Raw genomic sequence first — 22,486 nt, 5'->3', positions numbered from 1 at the left:
CAGGCAGGCTCTCCTCTCAGGCCGTGGAGAGGAAGGAGCCAGGACACTGATTCCCACTAAGGTGTGAACAGCTGAAATTGACTGATGGGCAGGGCTGGGCGGGGCCCTCACTGAGCAGGTCTGTGCAGGGAGGCCCCTCCCTTGTTTACCTGGGAGGGGAGACTGCTCCTGCGGAGCGGAGCGCAAAGGCCACAGACGGAAACCACCTTTGTCGTCTGGTTCTGGCTAAAAAGCATGGGCAGGTAGCCACATCCCTGGAGTCTCGCAGGTGAGCATCTTCTCCCTTCTGCCCGAGGCAAAGATAAGCAGGAAATGAGTAAAATCCATCACAGCAGGCGTTCAGAGGCCCAGCTCGAGCTGCTGAGTGGACATTTAAGTGACGGACAAAAGCCCCTCCAAAACCTGAGCGCCTCTGAGGACCTTCCTGAGCAGGAAAGAGAAGCTGGTTCAGAACCAACGTGGCCTGCAACGTCCCAAGGACCTGTTAGCCGTTTTCTCACTAGAGAAAAAGCTGTGGACATCCACACAGATTGTATGGCCAGGGGTCCTCCCGCATCCTTGAGCCCCTTCTGTGCACTCTGCTTGGGGATGGCCCCGAGGCGTGGGGGGTCACAGCTTAGGGAACACTTGTTATCAGAGGGCCTTTCTGGGTGAGGCATGATTTCACTAGCCGTGGTTCAGAATAGCATGGAAAGCGAGACCAGGCCTTATTCACACCTGATGCTCTTGGCGTTTGGGCAATACCTAGTCTGAGACCAGTGTGAGGCTGGAGGCTCCAGGGAAGGAGCAGGGACATGGGCGGAACAAGGGTCGATTACCTGGGGATCTTCCTGACTCTGTTTATATCCACTGTGTCCACACAGGCACACCCACTGATGGAAAGATTAGTGACCACCCAGTGATGGACGTTAGGGGTTGTGGAGTGATGATTAAGGGGGCTGGGTTTCTTTGGGGAGGAAGAAAAAATGTTCCAAAATTGACTATGCTGAAGGTTGCTGAACTCTGAACTCCCCAAAGCCTTGACTTGTACAGGGTCTGTGGTGAACTGTGTGAGCTGTGAATTGCGTCTCAGTGAAGCCGTGAGGAAAAAAAGGGCAGCTATGGCGAGAAAGGGACCTGGTGGACAGTGACAGCTGGGTCGTCTGGCCTCAGGGGCCAGCACAGCAGGAGTCTGAGGTCTGTGGGGAAGGTGGTCCAGGTGGAGAGTGTCTCCCAAGACCAGGCCTGGGACCATAGGGCTGGGACACCCTGCCGCAGGCACCGCCTGGCTCTAGCCACAGAATCCACACTCTGCACGTTGAGCACGAGATGATTGGAAGTAGGGGGACTGTCCTGGAAAGCTGCGTGGACATCTGTACCCAGCGACGCCCACCCAACATCATCAGGGGATGGCACCCGGGAGGCTGGAGGCTGGGAGGGCTCAGCTCCTCTGACTTTGTCCGCTTGGCTGCTAGAATGGAACACCCGAGACTGTGCAGACTATCAATAGCAGAAACAGACCAGGGCTGGAAGTCCAAGATCAGGGTGCCAACAGATTCCAGATTCACAGACGGCCGTCTCACAGTGTCCTTGCATGACAGCAGGGGACAGTGTTCTGTAGCATTTCCTACAAGGGCACTTATCCCATCCATGGGACCCCACCCCACGACCCTCCTCCCTCCTCCCAGAAGCCCTCCCCAACACCATCACACACTGGGGACCAGGTGTCAACCAAGGGATGTGGGGGGGGGGGGGCGGAATGGACGTCAGCCTGTAGCACGCCCATGCCTGGTCCGTTTGCTGTGCGGGGCTGGTGTGGACCTTGCACTGTCCAGGACCTGGGCCTCAACAGCTGCTGCTACCAGGCACAACCTCACCACGAGAAATGCCTCTGCAGTCAGGAACCTCCCGACCTCTGTAACATGTGACTCAAAGTGACAGCCAGGAACTCTAATCAGAGTTTAAAAATTTATTCATTCTTTTATCAATAAGCTCACTTTCACACACGCACATGAGTACACGCGGTATCTGATCTCTCCTTGAATTTCAGAACCCTCTCCTCCTTGCAGGAGCTACAGTGGAGGACTCAGGTTCAGGCAAAGAGAACCTAGGGCGACCCCAATGTGCACAGGGCTGAGGGCTTCTTGTTCTTCTTGAGCCCGGATGCTATAGCCCAGGGGCTCAGCCCGCAACCCTGGAAGAATCCTTGGCCGAAGCTCTTCCACTGACCAAGGCCAGTGGGAGAGGGCCCTGCTGAGGTCATCAGGGCTCAGACACTCACTTCTATCCAGTCTTTCTCCGAAAATGACTGGTGTGTCTGATCTACAGCCTCCTCTGCAGGGAACGGGGCATCCTGGTAAAGAAGCCCCGGCCTTTAGCATCAGGGCCTGATGCCCCAACCCCAGCCTGGCCCCCAGGCCTCCCCAAGTTGGGCCCATGGGCTCACCTTCAGCAGCAGGCTCGGTTACACTCTGCCCCAGACTTAGGATTCCAACTGCCCTCCACCCCCCACCGGCACCCCTTCTGCCTCCATGTCTTGCCCCCACCCTGCGTGCTGCCCCGACCCTCTCACTAGAGGAGCAGCTCCTTGGTGGTCAGGGCTATACTGGACCCAAGACAAAGGCCGAAGGAAGGAAAGGCAGACAGTCTGTCCTTTAGCTCCTGGGAATGGGCCATGGGGTCTCAGGGATGGAAGGTGACCACATGGGCACCTGAAGAAAAGCTAAGGGGACACAGTCAAGCTGCTGCTAAGTTGCTTCAGTCGTGTCTGACTCTGTGTGACCCCATAGATGGCAGCCCACCAGGCTCCGCTGTCCCTGGGATTCTCCAGGCAAGAATACTGGAGTGGGTTGCCATTTCCTTCTCCAATGCATGCATGCATGCTAAGTCTCTTCAGTCGTGTCCGACTCTGTGCGACTCCATAGACGGCAGCCCACCAGGCTCCGCTGTCCACACGATTCTCTAGGCAAGAATACTGGAGTGGGTTGCCATTTCCTTCTCCAACAGTCAAGCTGGCTACCTTTAAAGATGCGGCCTCACATACGCAAGCCCACACGTGCACACACGCGCTCACTCACCGCCCCGGCTGGGGGAGGGTCCCGCATGGCGGCCCCTCCGGCTCAAGGCCAGGGTTCTTGCTAAGTTCCTGGAAGAAGAGCAGCAGCTGGAGGCTGCGCAGGCTCTCCAGGCCCTGAGGGGACAGCGGCTGCCCCCCATCCTCCTCCCCAACGCCCTCCCCGTCGTCGTCGTAGTCATCGTCGGGGGGCTGCGGGGAGCTCCTGGAGATGTAGCCCTGGTCCGATTGCACAGACCGCCGCTGCTCCTCCTCGGGGGGCGTGAGCACATCCTGGAGGCTCGGGCTCTGCTGCGCGGGCGGGAGCCGTCCCATGGGGAGGAAGAGGACGCTGTTCCGCAGGGGACCCTGGCCCCCCAGCAGCGGGCAGGCCTCGTCTCCCTCCACCAGGGCCAGCCGGCCAGCGCCGCTGCCCACCTCCTGTGGGACGGGCTCCACTACCTGAGCCCGAGGGGCCCTGTCCACCGGGACCACCATGGTCTGGAGCGTTGGGGCTGCTGGCTGCCCCGGGGGCCGGGGTTGGGGCTCCAGCCGCGCCGCGCCGCCCCCTCCTTCCCCGGCGAGGAGCAGCTCCACCAGCAGGTGGTCCTGGGAAGTGGGCTCCCGCACCAGCGGCTCCTGCCGGACAATCCCTCCTCCGGGCAGCGGCTCCTCCTCGAAGGCCTCCTCGTCCAGGGACTGGAGTTCCTGGCCCTCCGCCGAGCGGAGGTTCTCCAGTTCGAACCAGTCCGGGCGCTGGGCCTGCCAGCGGCGGAAGCGCTGCACGGCCTCGCAGAGCTGCCGGCCGCTGGGGCTCTGCAGGTAGTTCTGGGCCGCTAGCGCCCCCACGCGGTGCATGCGGCCCGGCCCGAACATCTCCAGGTCCTGGATGCGGAAGTAGACCTCCTCGAACCGGTCCATGAGCGCATAGCAGGAGGTGATGTTGAACAGGTCGGGCACGTCCGCCTCGCAGCTGATGTCGCTGAAGTAGCAGACGATGTAGGTGCCGAAGCAGGCCGGCCTCTTGAAGTCCGGCAGGATCATGTTCATGGCCGCCGTGAACAGGTCCCCCGCCGGCTGCCCGCGGTCACAGCGGAGCTGCACGGCGGCGGCATCCTCCCAGCCAAGCATGGCCTGCCACTTGGCCCGGGTGCCTCGGGAGCACAGGACGACGATCTTGGAGTTGCTGTCCGCCACTTCCTGCTTCTGGCGCCCCACCCAGGTCATGACCCCTACCTCCGAGATGGCCTGCTCCTCCAGCAGGTCCAGGGCCACTTCGGTGCCGCACACGGTGAGCAGGAACTGGGCGAACTTGAGGACCACGTCCACGTAGAGGGGGTGGTCTGCAGAGTAGACGATCCAGACCTTCCTGGGCTTCAGGGGCGGGGGGCTCAGGCTGGTGGCGGTGGGCAGGATCTCTGGGGGAAATAAGGAAACCAGGATGTGGTTTCAGGCGTTTCAGTGCTGACCACACATCACAGGCCTGGCCGGCTGGTGAGGGGACATTAAACAGGCTGAGTTTGGCTCCCGAGCCCAAGAAATGCAGCTAAGACCCCAGAAGATGCCTGAGGCGGTTACCAGGCTGCACTGGCTGCCTGGAATATAGCCTGTGCTTTCAAGGAAAAGAGTGTCTTTCACTTTCCTACCTGGCCTGCACCCTGCACATTAGTTAGAATTAGCTTTTCTTCAAGACACCAAGGCCTATCTCTGGCATGGACACAGCTGCTCTCCAGGGGCCCTGACCTTCCTCTCTTGTTCAGGGATTAGCCTTGAGCCCAGCCCCCCTGCTACTTGAGGTCCCTCCGTTTGGGGCTAGAGGTGGGTCCCCAGCAGGTGACATCTCCCGAGGGACAGGAACTGACCCGGGAGCTCCTCCAGGCCAATGTGAACAGCCTCCCCCTAAAGCCAGGCTGCCCAAACCAGGAGTGCCCACCTGTGTCTTTGGTGCCATCTTCATGTTTTCCTTGACGGAACCCTGAAAGGAAAGGAAAGGCCAGAAGGACTGCTCCAGAAGTGTCCGTGCAGGTGGCACAGGTTTTACAAGACTGTCTCCAGACCACGGGAGGGGCTGAGGAGCACCTCCTAGCTGCTCTGGGCCTTAGCGGGGAGACCGCGTCTCCCACGACTGCTGTGTGACCTGGGGGAGGTACCGATGTCTCTGAAGCTCGGTTTCTTCCTTTGTGAAATGGGTCTGTGGGTTAACTGTCCGGCTCATCCAACATACCCACCAGTTGGGTCACAAGTATTCAGCACTACTGACTGGGCTGGGGCCCCCAGAATGGTGCCTAGGAGGTTACAACCTGAGTGGCCGCCCCCAAGCAGACTCCCCTTTCAAGGAAAGCCCATCCCCCAGACCTGTCCTTGCAGGAGGCACATGCCTTCCGAGACATCTCCGGAAGTGGTGACCCCAGACCCTTTGCGGCATCTTTGTATTCTGAAGGTGATGTGGGGAGCCAATGTCCTTAAGTGACCTCCCCTCCTGGACCCAGTGAGGGACCCCATGGTGTGGGCTGACTCCCTGGAGCCACACAGAGGCCAAGGAGGGCATTTGGCACCTGACTTCTTCAACCCCCACCTTTGGGCTGCTTCCGAGAACCATGAGGTCCTTCCCTCGCCCCAAGGAGTGGGCGCTTCAGGAAAAGGTCAGATGTGTGGCTCAAGAACAGCCTCCTGACCCCTGGAAAGACCCGGACGCTGGACCCTCCCAGGGACCCTCTGGGGAAGGACCCTCTCGACAGGCCTCACGCCTGGCTTGGTGATCTTCCCCTGCACCAATCGTGGTCACAGAGGGAACAGCCACCCAGATCAGGGTCATGGAAGGGGCAGGGAGAGGCCAAGCCCCACCCGGGAGATCCATGTTCCCTCCTGCTTGGAGCATGGCCAGAGTGGGCCCGAGGTGGGGGACTAATACTTATTAACAGCCTGAGGGCTGGGGGTGCGGGGTCCTGAGCACAGACTTAGGGCTGGCGCTGGGAGAAGGGTCTGGGAAGAAGGAGGGGGAGACCGGAAACCCCAGGTGGGCTGCAGCCCCACCCTTACCTGGTAGCCGCCAGGTCATGCAGAGGATCAGCAGGATGACAGAGCCCACGAGCAGGATGGAGAGGCCTGTGATGAACGCAGACACCCACAGGGGCGTGTGGTCTGTGGTGGGAGGGTGGTGTGAGTGGTATGACACCCTGGGGCCCTGCCCACTGCCCACCTCAGGAGTCTTTTCTGCTGTGCCAGCCCTGGGGCCCCGTCCACTGCCCACCCCGGGCTGCTCCCCTGGGCTGTCTCCTCGTGCAGCCCGACCCCACACCATGCTAGGCAGGGAGCTCTCTGTGGCCCCTGATGCACCTCAGCCTTGAAGGAGTCCACCTTACCTTCAGCAGCGTCTGTAAGGAGAACAGGGATAGACTTTCAGTTGTCAGTAGTCATAGTGCAGAGTACATAGTACACACTTAGTACATAGTATATAGTACCCAGAACCAAGTATGTAATACTTAGTGCACAGTACATAGTACACAGTAAAATATACTTAGTACTATATAGTACACAGTATCTATTCTATGGTGCATAGTACCCAGTACTTAGTACATAGCACACAGTACTATAGTGCATAGTGCCCAGCACATAGAGCTTAGCACTTAGTACACAGTACCTATACTATAATGCACAGTCCACAGTACTATAGTGTGTAGTACCTAGTACACAGTACTAGTCAGATAGTACTATGACTCAAGAGTTTGTGAGAACTAAAAGCAGACATGTTAGAGCACTTTGCTCACTCAGTACATGGTGTTAACTATAAACTATGACAATAAAGAGTCCCCAATTTTCCAGTCACAGAAATTGAAGATCAGAAAGGCTCAGTGCTTTTCCCAAGGTCACACAGCTAACGAAAGTCAGCGAGGAGTCCAATCTGGAGTCTCTCTCTAAGGCCACATGACACAGGCCTGGACAACTGCCCCTTGCCCCCCTGGACCGGGTCACGGTGCAGTTTGAGCTGCTGACCTGTGCCCACCCTCCTTCCATGTGACCCCTGGCAGCCGTGCATCCCACCTGGGGTGTGCGGGACCTCTGGGCAGGGCACGGACACCGAGTGTCGGAGGCAGTCGTTGAGGCAGCTGCTGAAGAAGGGCTGGATCTGCGAGGCAGAACGTGGGGAGGAGAGGCTGGGGGGACACAGGCCCACCAAGAACCCACCGGCCCCTCCAGGATGTCTCCATGGCTGCCAGGCAGGTGGCCCGTCAGTGGGAGGGGGTGGAGGACCTTGCCTGGGCGAGGCTGGTGGCTGGGCAGGAAATCCCCAGGCGGCAGCGGTGCTGGGTCCAGGGCAGCGTGACCCCCCAGCTGCCCACCTGCCCTTCACCCACCTCGGCCTGCCCTGCTCCCTACCTGCACATGGTGCCGGCAGCACCAGCTGGAGTCCGGCAGGGTGACCGTGATGTGGCAGCGCTGCTGGACGGCTTCCTGTGCGGGCTGCAGGGTGGAGGGACAGTGAGGCCCTGGCCCCGGCTGGCATGCGCCCCGGGGGCCCCCTTCCTGGGGAGAAGGGCTGCAGGTCCGGCTCCAGGAGGAGCGGCCGTCCCCAGGACTGCATCCCCAGGACCACATCAGACGCCCGGGCCACCGGGGATCAAGGGATAGACGCATGTGTCCTGCAGCGGCCCCACCCTGGCTCCGTCTTACTCCCTACCTTGACCCCCCTTGTCCTCATGTCCACATTGTACAGTCTTCAAATCCTCTTTGCAATCATGAAATTAACAAAGCAGAAAGAGGACCAGAAGAATATGGGGGAGGGGAGGACAGAGGGCTGGGTGCTCCTGTCAGCTGCAAGAGCAACTGCACACCAGCCACACGCAGCCACACACCAGCCGTACACCAGCCACATTCCAACTGCACACCAGCCACATGCCAGTCACACACCAGCCACACATCATCTACACACCAGCCACACACCCACCTCACGCCAGCCACTCTCCAACTGCACACCAGCTTCACTTCTGCACACAGGGGAAAGGAGGTCACATGCTCTAAACCCAGCCCGAGCGCCTGGCCCTTGAGGATGGAGAGGGTGCTCTGGGCCAGGCTGATGGGTTAGGAAAGCAGCAGGGAGGGCAGTTACCACGGGCAGGTCGACGACATGTCGGAAGCAGCTCCGGTTCTCTGCGAGCGGGAAGCTATGCAGCAGGACCTGGTAACTGGTGGACTCGTTCCACGGGGTGAAGCTCAGCCGCAGCTGGTGGGCCTCGAGGGTCTCCACGGTGATGTTGGGGTCCCACAGGCTGCCTATCCCACGGGGCACAATGTGACCGGGAGTCAAGGCGGGGGGGGGGGGTGATGAGTGTGCTTGCATGTGCGCATGCTTGTGTATCTGCGTGCATGTGTGTGTGACCCAAGTAAAGCTCCCACACAGTCGCCCCCACGGTTACCTGAGCTCACGCATGGTGTGGTGTCCTTCATCCTGGGGTCATCGCAGTCTGTGGACCGGGGAGAAGTGCAACCGTTAGCCCCTGCCTTGGAGAGCTCGTCTTACAGAACCTCCAATGCCAGAGGTAACAACTGTCTGCTTTCTGGGAGCCTATCCAAAGGTGGCCCCTTCAGAGGAGCTCCAGAATGGACGCTGCCATGGGTCAGAGGCCCTAGGCCTGGGGCATCCCTGAACATCTCACCACTCATCCCTCCAGAAACTTCCAGATCCAGGCAGAAGCCCCCTCCCCAGACTTGCTCTGGGACTGAGGGGTCCTGGTCTACTCCTGTTCCCCCTCTCTGGGGGCTCCCTCCCTGGACCTGCTTCTGCCCTTGAGGGGAGATGGGCTTTGTCCCTCTCGGCAAATGGTGACGTTTCCCCAACTTCCACATATGCTCATGGGATTCGTGGGTTCAGCCCCGTCTTGGGTAGGCCTGGGAAGCTGCATTTCTGACAAGTTCCCAGGTGATTCCATGGCACTGCCAACCCAGGGACCCTGTGAGGACCGCTCCCCCGGAGATGGCTTCTTCACCCCCCATTTCCTTGACTGCAGCATTTTTATTGGTTTAAGAAGACATGACAGGTGTGAATCACTGTGAGCGACAGGGGCTGAGTCAGTCCACTTTAGGGATGGGGGTTAGGAGGGGGATCCAGGAGTGTCATTCATTTGACAAATACTTATTGAGCCCCTAGTACGTGCCAGGTGCTGTGTGAGGCCTGGGAGATATAGCCAGGAGTGAGATGAAATCCCTGCCCTCCGGCGATGCCATTCCAGCTGGAGGGACCATAGAAGGAAACTGTGATATCATGTCACGACTATGTCAAGATGCTGGCATGTTAGGAATGGGGAGTGACATAAAAGGGGAAACAAAGCTGGGTGAGCAGAATATGAGTGCACATGTGTGTGTACATGCGCGCACACACACGTCTGTGCATGCGTGTATGTGAGTGAATTTCATGCACATGCACATCTCTTTGTATACATGGGTGTGTGTGTGTGCATGTTTTGTGTGTGCAAGGGGTGCTCCAGCAATGTGGATGGCCTCAGCAAGCATTTCCCAATCGCCTCCCACATGCAGGGCCATTCACAAAGGTCTGGAGGCTGTCCAGGTGGGTGTAAGGCCCAGGCCATGTCCTCCAGGGGCTGGGCATTCAGGTGCCCTTGGCTCCAGACAGCGAGAAAGGCGGACTGTGGCAGAGACTCCAGGGAGGACAGAGATGCACCCAGAGGTGCAGATGCATCAAATGCTGTTTTGGAAGATGAGCCTGGCAAGCCTCCCAGGAGGAGGGAGCAGGGAAAGAGGGGCTGGTGCCAGACACATGCAGGTGGGACATGGCAAGAGTGAGGGGCCAGGGCTGGGACGGGGTGGGGAGTGAGGCCACAGCTCTCTCGGGACAGGCCTGTCTTCCCGACACTTTCTGGGCAGGAAATGCCAGATGAAGGACTCGGTTCCCATAAAACTACTGGGGTCTTGGGCCAACACTAAGTTGGTGCCACAGAGAATGCTCCACCTTAGGGAGTGGAGGCTGCAGCCCCTCACCAAGGAGCCCTGGTCCTTAACCTGTTTGTCCTGTGGGTTCCACAGGCTGACCACAGAGTGAGAGGTGAAGGGCAGGCTGGGGGGTGCTCTTACCGGGCACCAGGAAGTTTCTGGATTGGTGGTTTGGGTCCCCGTCAGGGATGGGCTTAGGCAGGTGGTGGACGGTCACCTCGTACTCCTCTCCGGGTTCTACCACGAAGTGGTTGAAGGCAAATCGCCACTAGGAGACAGGAGGAGGGGAGGTCAAACGGTCACAGCTCTTACCTGAGCCCAAAGATCTTTCCACCTGCCCCTAAAGGATGCATCAACACAGGGAGAGAACAACCATGGCGCAAGCTCCAAAGTCAGAGGCATTGTGACCCTGTTCTGTGTTTCTTCTGGTCTTCCTGCCTGTTTAAAAACACCTGGCTCTGGCCTCATCAGGAGACAGCAGGGCCAAAGGCAAGAGAATGTGGGGGAGGTTGAAGGTACCCCTCCCCCATCAGTCCTCTCCAACTCCAGGGCTGCAGGCTGCTGGGACCCAGGGGCAGCTAAAGACCACTTGTTACATGGCTCTGCCCCGTGGAAGGGAAAGCAGGGTCTCTGGAGCATGAATATACAGTGGGAGGCTACGAGGTCCCCCGTCCACTCCCTGGGCCTGTCCACTCCCTGGGCCTGACGGCGCCATTGTTGCTTAAACTTTTTCTGGCCAACAAACAAAAAAGTTTGCCGCTCAAACTTTTTCTGAGATGCACTGACTCCAGCTTCCCTGGTGGACCACTTTGGGTCCCTGGTCCTCTCCATCCTCCTGGCAGTAGTTTGGGGGTCTCATCCTCACTAAACACAGGACAGGGGATCTGTCTTTGCTGCTTGTGTTAGTGGGAGCTCTGCCTGTGGCCACTTCTTAGTCGTAAATCGGCAGAATTGAGACGAGCCTGCGTCAGGATCAACTGGACAGCTTGTCACCACCAATTGCTGCCATTTGAACACTCCAGCCTCTGGTTCAGGAGGTCTGGGGGGGGTACCTGGAACCTGCATTTCTAGCAATCCCCAGGTGTTGCTGCCGGGCTTGGGACTACACACTGGGAATCAGTGCTTTGACCAAGCTAAACACGAACCCATTCTGGCTCTGAGAAGTAGAAGGACCAGAAACTGTGCTGGAAACCATGGCTGCTCCGCGCTGGGCAGGGCCCCTCCTCCGGGAGGAGACCCTGGCTGACGGCAGACGCCGGCCAAGGAAGCCGCCTTCCCAACAGCAAGCCGTGACATGAGATTGGGAGGAAGAGCAGGGTGCATGCATGTGTGCATGTAGGTATGTGTGTGCACACCACTCCCCACAGTCACCACCGCCCACCCTGGTGGGACTCTTACCCGCTTGTAATGATGCCTCAGTGTGGTCAGAAACTCAAACCTGACACACAGACGCTCGTTGGTGTTCAGCTGCAGGATGGACAGCTCCGCCCCCTCCAGGTAGAGGACGCTGGCTGGAGGTCGAGGGAGGAGAGGAGCACAGGTGAGACCAAGGATGGCTAGCTGCCGGGGAGTGGGGGGTCATTTCCTGTCTGCTATGCGTGCCATCTATCCCCTGCTTCCTGCTCCTTCCAGCTTCCTCTGGGCTGGGTTAGCCACTGCCTCTGGGCAGCTACCCCTCGCTGGAGAGGGACGAGGATGTTTTACCCCAGGCCAAAAGTGAAAGCTTTGCAAATTCGTGGCTAGGCTGCTGGGGACACTGACTGTGGGTGTCAGAGGGGGGGTCCTCGACCTTGAGGACCCCTTGCATGAGCCTCAGCAAGGGACTCACCCGGCCATCCACAGGCCTGGGCACCCTCGTCACCCACTTTTCCCAGGAGTGCACACAGCTCCACCCCCAAGAGGCTGGGGTGGGATGGGGTGCTGTCAGAAGGGCCAGCCTGCAGTCAGATGGTTCATGACCAGATGTGTTTTCCAGGGTGATGAAGATTTGGGGCTGAAGAAAGGCCTTCCGTGGAGGATGGTGGGTTAACATCTAGAACTCTGAAAAAGGACTCACTGCCTGAACTGACGGGTCCTTTCTCTGAACTGGCCCTCATGTCTGAGCACAGGGCCGGGAGCCCAATTCTGAGTCTGGTGGGAGGGCTGGGAGGCCCAGTCTGTGGACCCACCCAGAGGTGGGCAGCACCCTGAACGCCCACTCACCATCGGTCTGCAGTGTCCACTCGATGTGAACCACGGGAAGCAGGTGTCCTTGCTGCGTGCTGGCGAAGCGCAGCTGGGTCTGCACGTTTTTGGGGGATGAGGGGGTGAGGTTCCGAGGATGGATCCAGCTGTCGTCCAGGCAGGTACCTGGGAGCAGGAGAGGCAGAAATCAGAGGCTTGTGGGCTCTAAGGGACAGAGATGCAGCCAAAAGAGGATGCCTGGCGGGGTCCAGGAGCCTTCACGGTCAGGCCGTGACCCTAAGACCAAAACTGGGCTCACAGCTCTCTTGATGCCCTTTGGGGGTCATGGCAAAGCTCTGACATTACAGGAGAGATGACAAAGCACGCCTGTGGCTTTGAGATGAAGCAGTGGTTGGATGTGGGCAGGAGACAGGGGGCAGCTCTAAGAGTTGCTCTGTTTTTATGTGTTGGGTCCCTAATGAGCACGGACTCCTGAACGGTGCACCTCCTCCTTGAATTAAAACACAAAACAAGATCCCACCCCAGATATTGCACACTGCAGGGTGATAGCTCTGGCTAAAGGGTCATACCGCAGACTCGCCAGGTCGTATTGCAGTGCCCCAGAGAATTCTTTCAAAACCCTGATGACAGGAGCAGCCCCGAGTCTTAGGGGTCCTCCCACTGGGGACTGGGTCCCTTGTCAACTCAGTATGGGGTCAGCGCCGCATCAGGGCAACTCAAGAAAAGGAAAAACCATGACTTACTGTTCTTGACTGTGCAGTTCAGCCCCTGCGGAAAAGAGAAGCAGGTAATTACAGCTGAGAAAGAACTCAGATCTGCCAGCCGGGCTTCGGTGTCCCCGGGCTCACACTCAAAAATGAAATGCACGTGCCTTCCCTCTCACTTTTGGGGCCACTCCTGGGGGGACCATATTCTCCCATGTACTTTGCTCTCTGACAACTGAGGAGCTGCAGGGCGAGAAGTGGGCACAACACATGGCAAAAGGAACTGCTGTTTTCTCAGTGGCTTCAGGAGCTGGGCGTCATCTGAACCTCGTTTCCTGCCCTGAGCTCAGGACGCTGGCAGCCAAGCCAGAGACAAGACCTCCAGATTTCCACATCTGGGAGGCCACGGTCACCACCAGCCTGACCCCTATGGTAAGTCCAGCATTAATCCCCATACCCTGTTCCACAGGGCATCCAATCAGCTTTTAGAACCTCAGGCTTGAATATTTTCAGACAACCAACGAGTACCAGATTTGTATAAAAATAGGTTAAAAAAAATCTTCAACTTAAAAGAATGCTCTTGGAGAAAATAAGATGATGCTGGGAGCAGAATAAATTAAAATTACAACGGTCTCAAAGAAATAAGAGAGGACACTGTATTCATATGACAGGGACAGGGTACTATGGAAAAATGAACAAGCAGAAATAAAAACTAACCTTCAAAGTGAAGAAGAACTAAACAGCCTCTTGATGAAAGTGAAAGAGGAGAGTGAAAAAGTTAGCTTAAAATTCAACATTCAGAAAACTAAGATCATGGCATCCGGTCCCATCACTTCATGGGAAATAGATGGGGAAACAGTGGAAGACTTTATTTTTTTGGGCTCCAAAATCACTGCAGATGGTGACTGCAGCCATGAAATTAAAAGACGCTTACTCCTTGGAAGGAAAGTTATGACTAACCTAGACAGCATATTAAAAAGCAGAGACATTACTTTGTCAACAAAGGTCCATCTAGTCCAGGCTACGGTTTATCCAGTAGTCATGTGTGGATGTGAGAGTTGGACTATAAAGAAACCTGAGTGTCGAAGAATGGATGCTTTTGAACTGTGGTGTTGGAAAAGACTCTTGAGAGTCCCTTGGACTGCAAGGAGATCCAACCAGTCCATCCTAAAGATAAGTCCTGGGTGTTCACTGGACGGACTGATGTTGAAGCTGAAACTCCAATACTTTGGCCACCTGATGCGGAGAGCTGACTCATTTGAAAAGACCCTGGTTCTGGGAAAGATTGAGGGTGGGAGGAGAAGGGGATGACAGAGGATGAGATGGTTGGATGGCATCACAGACTCAATGGACATGAGTTTGGGTAAACTGCGGGAGTTGGTGATGAACAGGGAGGCCTGGTGTTCTGCGGTTCATGGGGTCACAAAGAGTCAGACATGACTGAGTGACTGAACTGAACTGAACTGAGTTGGGGGGAAGGTGGGAGAGAGTTTGAAGAGGGAGGGGACACTGTATACCAATGATGATTCATGTTGATATTTGCCAGAAACCAACACAAGATTGTAAAGTAATTATCCTTCAGTTAAAAATAAAAAACTAAACCTTGAAAATAAAAAAAATCCATAGAAAAACTAGGCTATACAATTCAGGAAATTTCTCCAAATTCAGAACAAAAATAAGGAGAAATAGGAGAAACAATATGTGAATATTTAGAGGGTCAATTCAAGAGAAATGATATGATTAACTATATTTCCAATTGCACTCATCTCACCCACTAGCAAAATTCTCCAATCCAGGTTTTAACAGTACCTGAACCATGAAATTCCAGATGTTCAAACTGGATTTAGAAAAAGCAGAGGAACCAGAGATCAAATAGCCAACATTCACTGGATCACAGAAAAAGCAAGAGAGTTCCAGAAAAACATCTAATTCTGCTTTATTGACTAGACCAAAGCCTTTGACTGTGTGGATCACAACAAACTGGAAAATTCTCAGAGGTGGGAATATCAGATCCCCTTACCTACCTCCTGAAAATCTGTATGCAGGTCAAGAAACAACAGTTAGAACTGGACTTGGAACAACAGACTGGTTCCAAATTGGGAAAGGAGTATGTCAAGGCTGTATATTGTCACCCTGATTATTTAACTTATATGCAGTGTACATCATGGGAAATGCTGGGCTGGAGGAAGCAGAAGCTGGAATCAAGATTGCCGGGAGAAATATCAATAACCTCAGATATGCAGATGACACCACCCTTATGGCAGAAAGTGAAGAGGAACTAAAAAGCCTCTTGATGAAAGTGAAAGAGGAGAGTGAAAAAGTTGGCTTAAAGCTCAACATTCAGAAAACTAAGATTATGGCATCTGGTCCCATCACTTCATGGGAAATAGATGGGGAAACAGTGGAAAACAGTGTTAGACTTTATTTTTTTGGGCTCCAAAATCACTGCAGATGGTGACTGCAGCCATGAAATTAAAAGACGCTTACTCCTTGGAAGGAAAGTTATGACCAACCTAGACAGCATATTAAAAAGCAGAGACATTACTTTGCCAACAGAGGTCCGCCTAGTCAAGGCTATGGTTTTTCCAGTGGTCATGTATGGATGTGAGAGTTGGACTGTGAAGAAAGCTGAGTGCTGAAGAATTGATGCTTTTGAACTGTAGTGTTGGAGAAGACTCTTGAGAGTCCCTTGGACTGCAAGGAGATCCAACCAGTCCATCCTAAAGGAGATCGGTCCTGGGTGTTCATTGAAAGGACTGATGTTGAAGCTGAAACTTCAATACTTTGGCCAGCTCATGCGAAGAGTTGACTCATTGGAAAAGACCCTGATGCTGGGAAGGATTGGGGGCAGGAGGAGAAAGGGACAACAGAGGATGAGATGGCTGGATGGCATCACTGACTGGATGGACATGAGTTTGGGTAAATTGCAGGAGCCGGTGATGGACAGGGAGGCCTGGCCTGCTGCGACTCATGGGGTTGCAAAGAGTCGGACACGACTGAGCAACTGAACTGAACTGAACTGAACTGAAGAACTAAAGAGCCTCTTGATGAAAGTGAAAGAACAGAGTGAAAATGTTGACTTAAAGCTCAGCATTCAGAAAACAAAGATCATGGCATCCGATCCCATCACTTCATGGCAAATAGATGGGGAAACAGTGAGAGACTTTATTTTTTTGGGCTCCAAAAACACTGCAGATAGTGACTGCAGCCATGAAATGATCATGACCAACGTAGACAGCATATTAAAAAGCAGAGACATTACTTTGCTGACAAAGGTCCGTCTAGTCAAAGCTATGGTTTTTCCAGTTGTCATGTATAGATATGAGAGTTGGACTGTAAAGAAAGCTGAGCGCTTAAGAATGGATGTTTCATTAGGTCCCATTTGTTTATTTTTGCTTTTATTTCTGAAATTCTGGGATGTGGGTCATAGAGGATCCTGCTGTGATTTATGTCGGAGAGTGTTTTGCCTATGTTCTCCTCTAGGAGTCTTATAGTTTCTGGTCTTACATTTAGATCTTTAATCCATTTTGAGTTTATTTTTGTGTATGGTGTTAGAAAGTGTTCTAGTTTCATTCTTTTACAGGTGGTTGACAAGTTTTCCCAGCACCACTTGTTAAAGAGGTTATCTTTTTTCCATTGTATATCCTTGCCTCCTTTGTCGAAGATAAGGTGACCATAGGTTCGTGGACTTATCTCTGGGCTTTCTATTCTGTTCCATTGATCTATATTTCTGTCTTTGTGCCAGTACCATACTGTCTTGATGACTGTGGCTTTGTAGTAGAGTCTGAAGTCAGGCAGATTGATTCCTCCAGTTCCATTCTTCTTTCTCAGGATTACTTTGGCTATTCGAGGTTTTTTGTATTTCCATACAAATTGTGAAGTTATTTGTTCTAGTTCTGTGAAAAATACTGTTGGTAGTTTGATAGGGATTGCATTGAATCTATAGATTACTTTGGGTAGTATAGCCATTTTGACAACATTGATTCTTCCAATCCATGAACATGGTATATTTCTCCATCTGCTTGTGTCCTCTTTGATTTCTTTCATCAGTGTTTTATAGTTTTCTATGTATAGGTCTTTTGTTTCTTTAGGTAGATATACTCCTAAGTATTTTATTCTTTTTGTTGCAATGGTGAATGGTATTGTTTCCTTAATTTCTCTTTCTGTTTTCTCATTGTTAGTGTATAGGAATGCAAGAGATTTCTGTGTGTTAATTTTATATCCTGCAACTTGACTGTATTCGTTGATTAGCTCTAGTAATTTTCTGGTAGAGTCTTTAGGGTTTTCTATGTAGAGGATCATGTCATCTGCAAACAGCGAGAGTTTCAGTTCTTCTTTTCCTATCTGGATTCCTTTTACTTCTTTTTCTGCCCTGATTGCTGTGGCCAAAACTTCCAAAACTATGTTGAATAGTAGTGGTGAGAGTGGGCACCCTTGTCTTGTTCCTGATTTCAGGGGAAATGCTTTCAATTTTTCACCATTGAGGGTGATGCTTGCTGTGGGTTTGTCATATATAGCTTTTATTATGTTGAGGTATGTTCCTTCTATTCCTGCTTTCTGGAGAGTTTTAATCATAAATGGATGTTGAATTTTGTCAAAGGCTTTTTCCGCATCTATTGAGATAATCATATGGTTTTTATCTTTCAATTTGTTAATGTGGTGTATTACATTGATTGATTTGTGGATATTAAAGAATCCTTGCATTCCTGGGATAAATGAAACTTAAAAGCTTTTGCACAACAAAGGAAACTATAAGCAAGGTGAAAAGACAGCCCTCAGATTGGGAGAAAATAATAGCAAATGAAGCAACAGACAAAGGATTAATCTCAAAAATATACAAGCAACTCCTCCAGCTCAACTCCAGAAAAATAAATGACCAAATCAAAAAATGGGCCAAAGAACTCAACAGACATTTCTCCAAGGAAGACATACAGATGGCTAACAAACACATGAAAAGATGCTCAACATCACTCATTATCAGAGAAATGCAAATCAAAACCACAATGAGGTACCATTACACGCCAGTCAGGATGGCTGCTATCCAAAAGTCTACAAGCAATAAATGCTGGAGAGGGTGTGGAGAAAAGGGAACCCTCTTACACTGTTGGTGAGAATGCAAATTAGTACAGCCACTATGGAAAACAGTGTGGAGATTTCTTAAAAAGCTGGAAATAGAACTGCCATATGACCCAGCAATCCCACTTCTGGGCATACACACCAAGGAAACCAGATCTGAAAGAGCCACATGCACCCCAATGTTCATCGCAGCACTGTTTATAATAGCCAGGACATGGAAGCAACCCAGATGCCCATCAGCAGACGAATGGATGAGGAAGCTGTGGTACATATACACCATGGAATACTACTCAGCCATTAAAAAGAATTCATTTGAATCAGTTCTAATGAGATGGATGAAACTGGAGCCCATTATACAGAGCGAAGTAAGCCAGAAAGATAAAGACCATTACAGTATACTAATACATATATATGGACTTTAGAAAGATGGTAACGATAACCCTATATGCAAAACAGAAAAAGAGACTCAGATGTATGGAACAGACTTGTGGACTCTGGGAGAAGGAGAGGGTGGGATGTTTCAGGAGAACAGCATTGAAACATGTATATTATCTAGGGTGAAACGGATAACCAGCTCAGGTTGGGTACATGAGACAAGTGCTCGGGCCTGGTGCACTGGGAAGACCCAGAGGGATCGGGTGGAGAGGGAGGTGGGAGGGGGGACTGGGATGGGGAATACATGTAAATCCATGGCTAATTCATATCAATGTATAACAAAAACTACTGTAATGATGTAAAGTAATTAGCCTCCAACTAATAAAAATTAAAAAAAAAAAAAAAAAGAATGGATGTTTCTCCAATTGTGTTGTTGGAGAAGACTCTCAAGAGTCCCTTGGACTGCAAGGAGATCCAACCAGTCAATCCTAAAATAAATCAGTCCTGAATACTCATTGGAAGCTGAAGCTCCAATACTTTGGCCACCTGATGTGAAGAGCTGACTCACTGGAAAACACCCTGATGCTGGAAAAGAGTGAGGGCAGGAGAAGGGGAAGACAGAAGGTAAGATGGTTGGGTGGCATCACCGACTCAATGGACATGAGTTTGAGTAAGCTCCGGGGAATAGTGAAGGACAGGGAAGCCTGGTGTGCTGCAGTCCGTGGGGTTGCAGAGAGTTGGACACGACTGAGCGATGGAACAACAACAGGACCAGAACACTGTTTATGAGCTTATGGACAGCACCACGTCAGACCTCCTGCAGAAACCCAGAAGGGGACGCCCACGATGATGAAGACGGTGGTAGGTGGTAGTGGCCAGTGTTCCCTGAGCTCTCCTGGGCCAGGCATCAATAGCACTTTGTATGGAGATCTCATTGAATCTACAACAGTTCTATGAGGTAGGTACCATCACCCCCTCACCACTTAAAAAAAAATACATATTAAAATTTTTAAATTTATTTATTTTTGGCTGTGCTGGGTCTTTGTTGCTATGAGCTGGCTTTCTCCAGTCGTGGCGAGCAGGGGGCTCTTCTCAGGTTGTGGCGGGCGGGCTTCTTTTGCTGAGGAGCACCAGCTCCCTGGCTAACTCCGAGCAGCTGGCACCAGCTTTTGGTCTCTCCACCCATCGCTGCCTCTTGGGCAGAGCTGGCTGTCATTCACCTGCTCACCCTCCCCTTCCTCTTTTCAGTCCGCAAACATCTGTCAGCCCCCACGGCCTGTGCTTATGGCAGTGGGCTGTAGGTGGTGAAGTCAGGCTGCGAAGCCAGGTCCTCTGAGGTCAAGCCACTAAGTGGTGCTCCATCCATGGAAGCGCCAGTGGAGGGACAGAAATCTGGGGGGCCTAACCCCTCTCTTTTCAGGGGAGCCAGCTGGCAGTGGGTTCCTGTTCTCTGGCCAGGTGTACAGGAGGCAGAGGGAAGGCAGAGCCTGGCAGGTGTAGGCAAACTGCCCAGGGTCCCTCTCCAGCCCCCTCCCCCACATCAAGCCAAGCCCCTTTTCCAGTGAGCAACTGAGGCCAAGCCCTTTCAGCCCAGCTCAGCGGAGACCCTCCCTAATTTGTAGCTGCTTCTCCCACTTTCCTGCCACACAGACCTCCCACTCTTCATCCTGCCCACCCTCAGGCCTTGGCTCAGCGCTTTCCCCCTCTTGGAATGCTCCAGACTCTTTCTTGGAGGGCTGCCCCAGTGCCCTCTCTGCAGGAAGGGCACTGTTCCCTGGAACTCCATCGCTCCTGGCTGACAGAGGCTCCTGCTCCAGGCTGACTTCTGTGATTTACTGCCCCAACATCCGGTTATCAGCGGGTGTGCCTTTGTTGTTTCAGGACCTTGTATTTTGCAGGCGGCCAGCAAAAGGCCATCTAAAAATGAACTGAGTCCCAGACAGCAGAGTCCCTGAGTAGGACCTGCTGAGCGGGTCCCCTGCTCTGCCCAGGAGTAGGGGGTCACAAGGACCTTTCCCAACATCATTCATGTTTTGTTTTGTTTTTTAAAAAGAGAGATTCTGCTAAACAGTCATTGACCTTTCACCCTCTTATGAATCCTCTGCAACATTAGATAGGGAGAAATACCCCTTTGGTTGTTCCACATCCTCTGACTCAGATAAGGAATGTCATTTCTTAGGGTCAGAGGTGAAGGGGAGGGGGCCGAGGAGCGGCGGGAGAGGGCAGCGCGCGGCCAGTACCATCTGTCTCTTTTCCCTTAAGACGGGCCTCCACCCTAAGGCCACTACCCGGCGGTGGGCGTGGGCGAGTCGCTTCCTGTGGGCACAGCGGGCAACTGACGGGTGCCTACAGCCCCGCGGGACTCTAGACGCGGGCGGGCGGTGGGGGCCGGAGGGGGCGCCCTCCGGAAGGTCCGCGCGGTGCCCAGCGCTCGCCCGGAGGGGTCATCGGGCTGCCCTTACAACTCTCCCCGGAAGCTGCTCCGCAGACCCCGGGCTCGTGCGCCAGACGCTGCGGCCGCGGGGTACCCTGGGCGCCGGCTCGGGGGGAGGAGGGGTGGACTCCCGGGGTTGGCACCGGGTCCGGTCCCGCCTCGCCCTCCTCAGGCCCTGCCTCCGGCCGGCGCGCCTCCCCCAAGTCCTTCCCCGAGTTTGGAGCTCCGCCGGGACTCCTGCCCAGGTTGTGCAACCCGCGCTGAGCGATCTTTCCCAGCAAACTCCGTCTCTTCCCTGACTCGCACCGCAACTCCTGACGCTCCGCGTGTCCTGCCCAGGGAGGCCCGCTCTTGTGCCCAAGCCTCGGAACCCCCGAAACCCCGCGACTCCGGCCCCGGCCCCTGCACCGACAGCATCCTCGGCTACCCCTAACCGCCCCCCCACCCACCCCCCGGCCCCGGGACGCGTCCGATCTCACCTCCTGGGAACATACAGGCGCCGGGTGGTCCAAGAGCCTCGGGGAGGCGAGACCGAGGCCCGGCGGGCGCAGGAGCAGGAGGAAGAGTAGGAGCGACGGCCCCGGCGGGGACCCGGGGAACACGCGCGGCAGGAGGCGCGGAGCCCCCATGGTCCCGGCCCTTAGTGGAGGGCTCGCGCCCGGACTGGGGGCGCAACGAGGGCGCGCCCCGGGATCCCCTCGGCTGAGATCCGAGTCGTTCTCCCACGCCTGCTTCCGGCTTCCAGCCCTGACCGGGGCGGGCCTCGCAGAGGGGAGGTCTCGGCCGGGACAGTCCTTCCGCGTGTCCCTCCCCGACGTGCGTCCCAGGTGCGCCCTCCTCCCGGGCTCCGCCTCGCGCTCCTCCCCGCGCTCCGCCCCGCGCTCCTCCCCGGCTCCTCCTTGCGCTCCTCCCTGGATCCTCCCCGCGCTTCTCCCGCCCCGCCTGCTCCCTGAACCCTCGTCCAGCGTCGCCTGCGCTCCAGCTCGTCCGACTCATATTCCATCTCCGCTCTTATCGTCAGGCCGTAAAACTATTTTAATACCTGCCCCTTGCTCTCGCCTCCGGTCTTACTCTTCTTCTTCTCCGTCAGAGGAAGTTTTTTCTCAGTTCCCTCTCTCTGTATCCGCACCTTCTCCCTGGATTGCTTTCCTGGCTTTCCTCCCCCTTCTCCAGGCCGGGACCGCTCCGCGCTCTGACTGCACGGGGTTCCCAGACCAGGTGGGGGCCCTTGGCCTCCTGTGTCCGCAGCGATGCGCTGAGCCCGCGTGTTCGCCAGAGACCCGCTCCAAGTCTGCTGCTGAGAGTCCGCAGAAGGTGTCCTTCCTTCATCCCGAGACAACCGTCGTCCACATTGCCTTTCCTCACAACCCTGAACGCCTCTGCTGGCCTCGGACAACCCCCAGCCAGATCCCACCGACTGTAGATAGACCTCCAGGTCTGAGGCGGTGGATCTTCTCCTGGTCCAAGGCACTGGCCCTTTGCCAGCTGCTGGCGGATCCCTGGCGACCATCTGAGCCCCCACTGGCGACAGGACATAGCTGCTTTAGGCCTCGAGCTCCGTGGTCTCCAAACCTTTTACTTGTTTATTTAAGAAGAATTTTGGAAAACTATCCATCCTCCCATACATTTTTTAATATGACTCTGGAAAATTTTCATCCTAAGTGTAAATAGATATAGAGGATATAATCACTAAAATTTCATGTCTGTGGGCAGCTTCCAAGATGCCCCCCCCTCATC

General features: G+C 54.3%; 1 protein-coding gene across 1 annotated transcript; it reads right to left on the bottom strand.

Moving 5' to 3' along the window:
• Positions 1–2,318: 2,318 nt before the first annotated feature.
• IL17RA (interleukin 17 receptor A) lies at positions 2,319–21,584 on the bottom strand. The gene is made up of 13 exons (XM_020902064.2): positions 21,229–21,584; positions 12,904–12,928; positions 12,179–12,325; positions 11,375–11,487; positions 10,118–10,244; positions 8,446–8,493; positions 8,139–8,302; positions 7,409–7,492; positions 7,073–7,157; positions 6,394–6,405; positions 6,071–6,172; positions 4,965–5,006; positions 2,319–4,449 (listed from the first exon to the last, which is right to left on the bottom strand). Exons 1-13 carry the CDS (start codon positions 21,376–21,378, stop codon positions 3,053–3,055), a joined length of 2,496 nt encoding a protein of 831 aa, XP_020757723.2. The 5' UTR covers positions 21,379–21,584; the 3' UTR covers positions 2,319–3,052.
• Between the last annotated feature and the right edge of the window lie 902 nt (positions 21,585–22,486).

Source organism: Odocoileus virginianus, chromosome 23 (assembly GCF_023699985.2).
Source record: "Odocoileus virginianus isolate 20LAN1187 ecotype Illinois chromosome 23, Ovbor_1.2, whole genome shotgun sequence".
Classification (NCBI taxonomy): domain Eukaryota; kingdom Metazoa; phylum Chordata; class Mammalia; order Artiodactyla; family Cervidae; genus Odocoileus; species Odocoileus virginianus.
This window is presented reverse-complemented; position numbering and strand designations above follow the sequence as displayed.

Coding starts and splice junctions, on each gene's coding strand:
- IL17RA (XM_020902064.2), bottom strand. CDS start 21,378: ATGGGGGCTCCGCGCCTCCTGCCGCGCGTGTTCCCCGGGTCCCCGCCG. Junction 12,929..21,228: donor CGCCTGTATGTTCCCAGGAG/GTGAGATCGGAC, acceptor TCTTTTCCGCAG/GGGCTGAACTGCACAGTCAA. Junction 10,245..11,374: donor TGAGGCATCATTACAAGCGG/GTAAGAGTCCCA, acceptor CCTGTCTCCTAG/TGGCGATTTGCCTTCAACCA.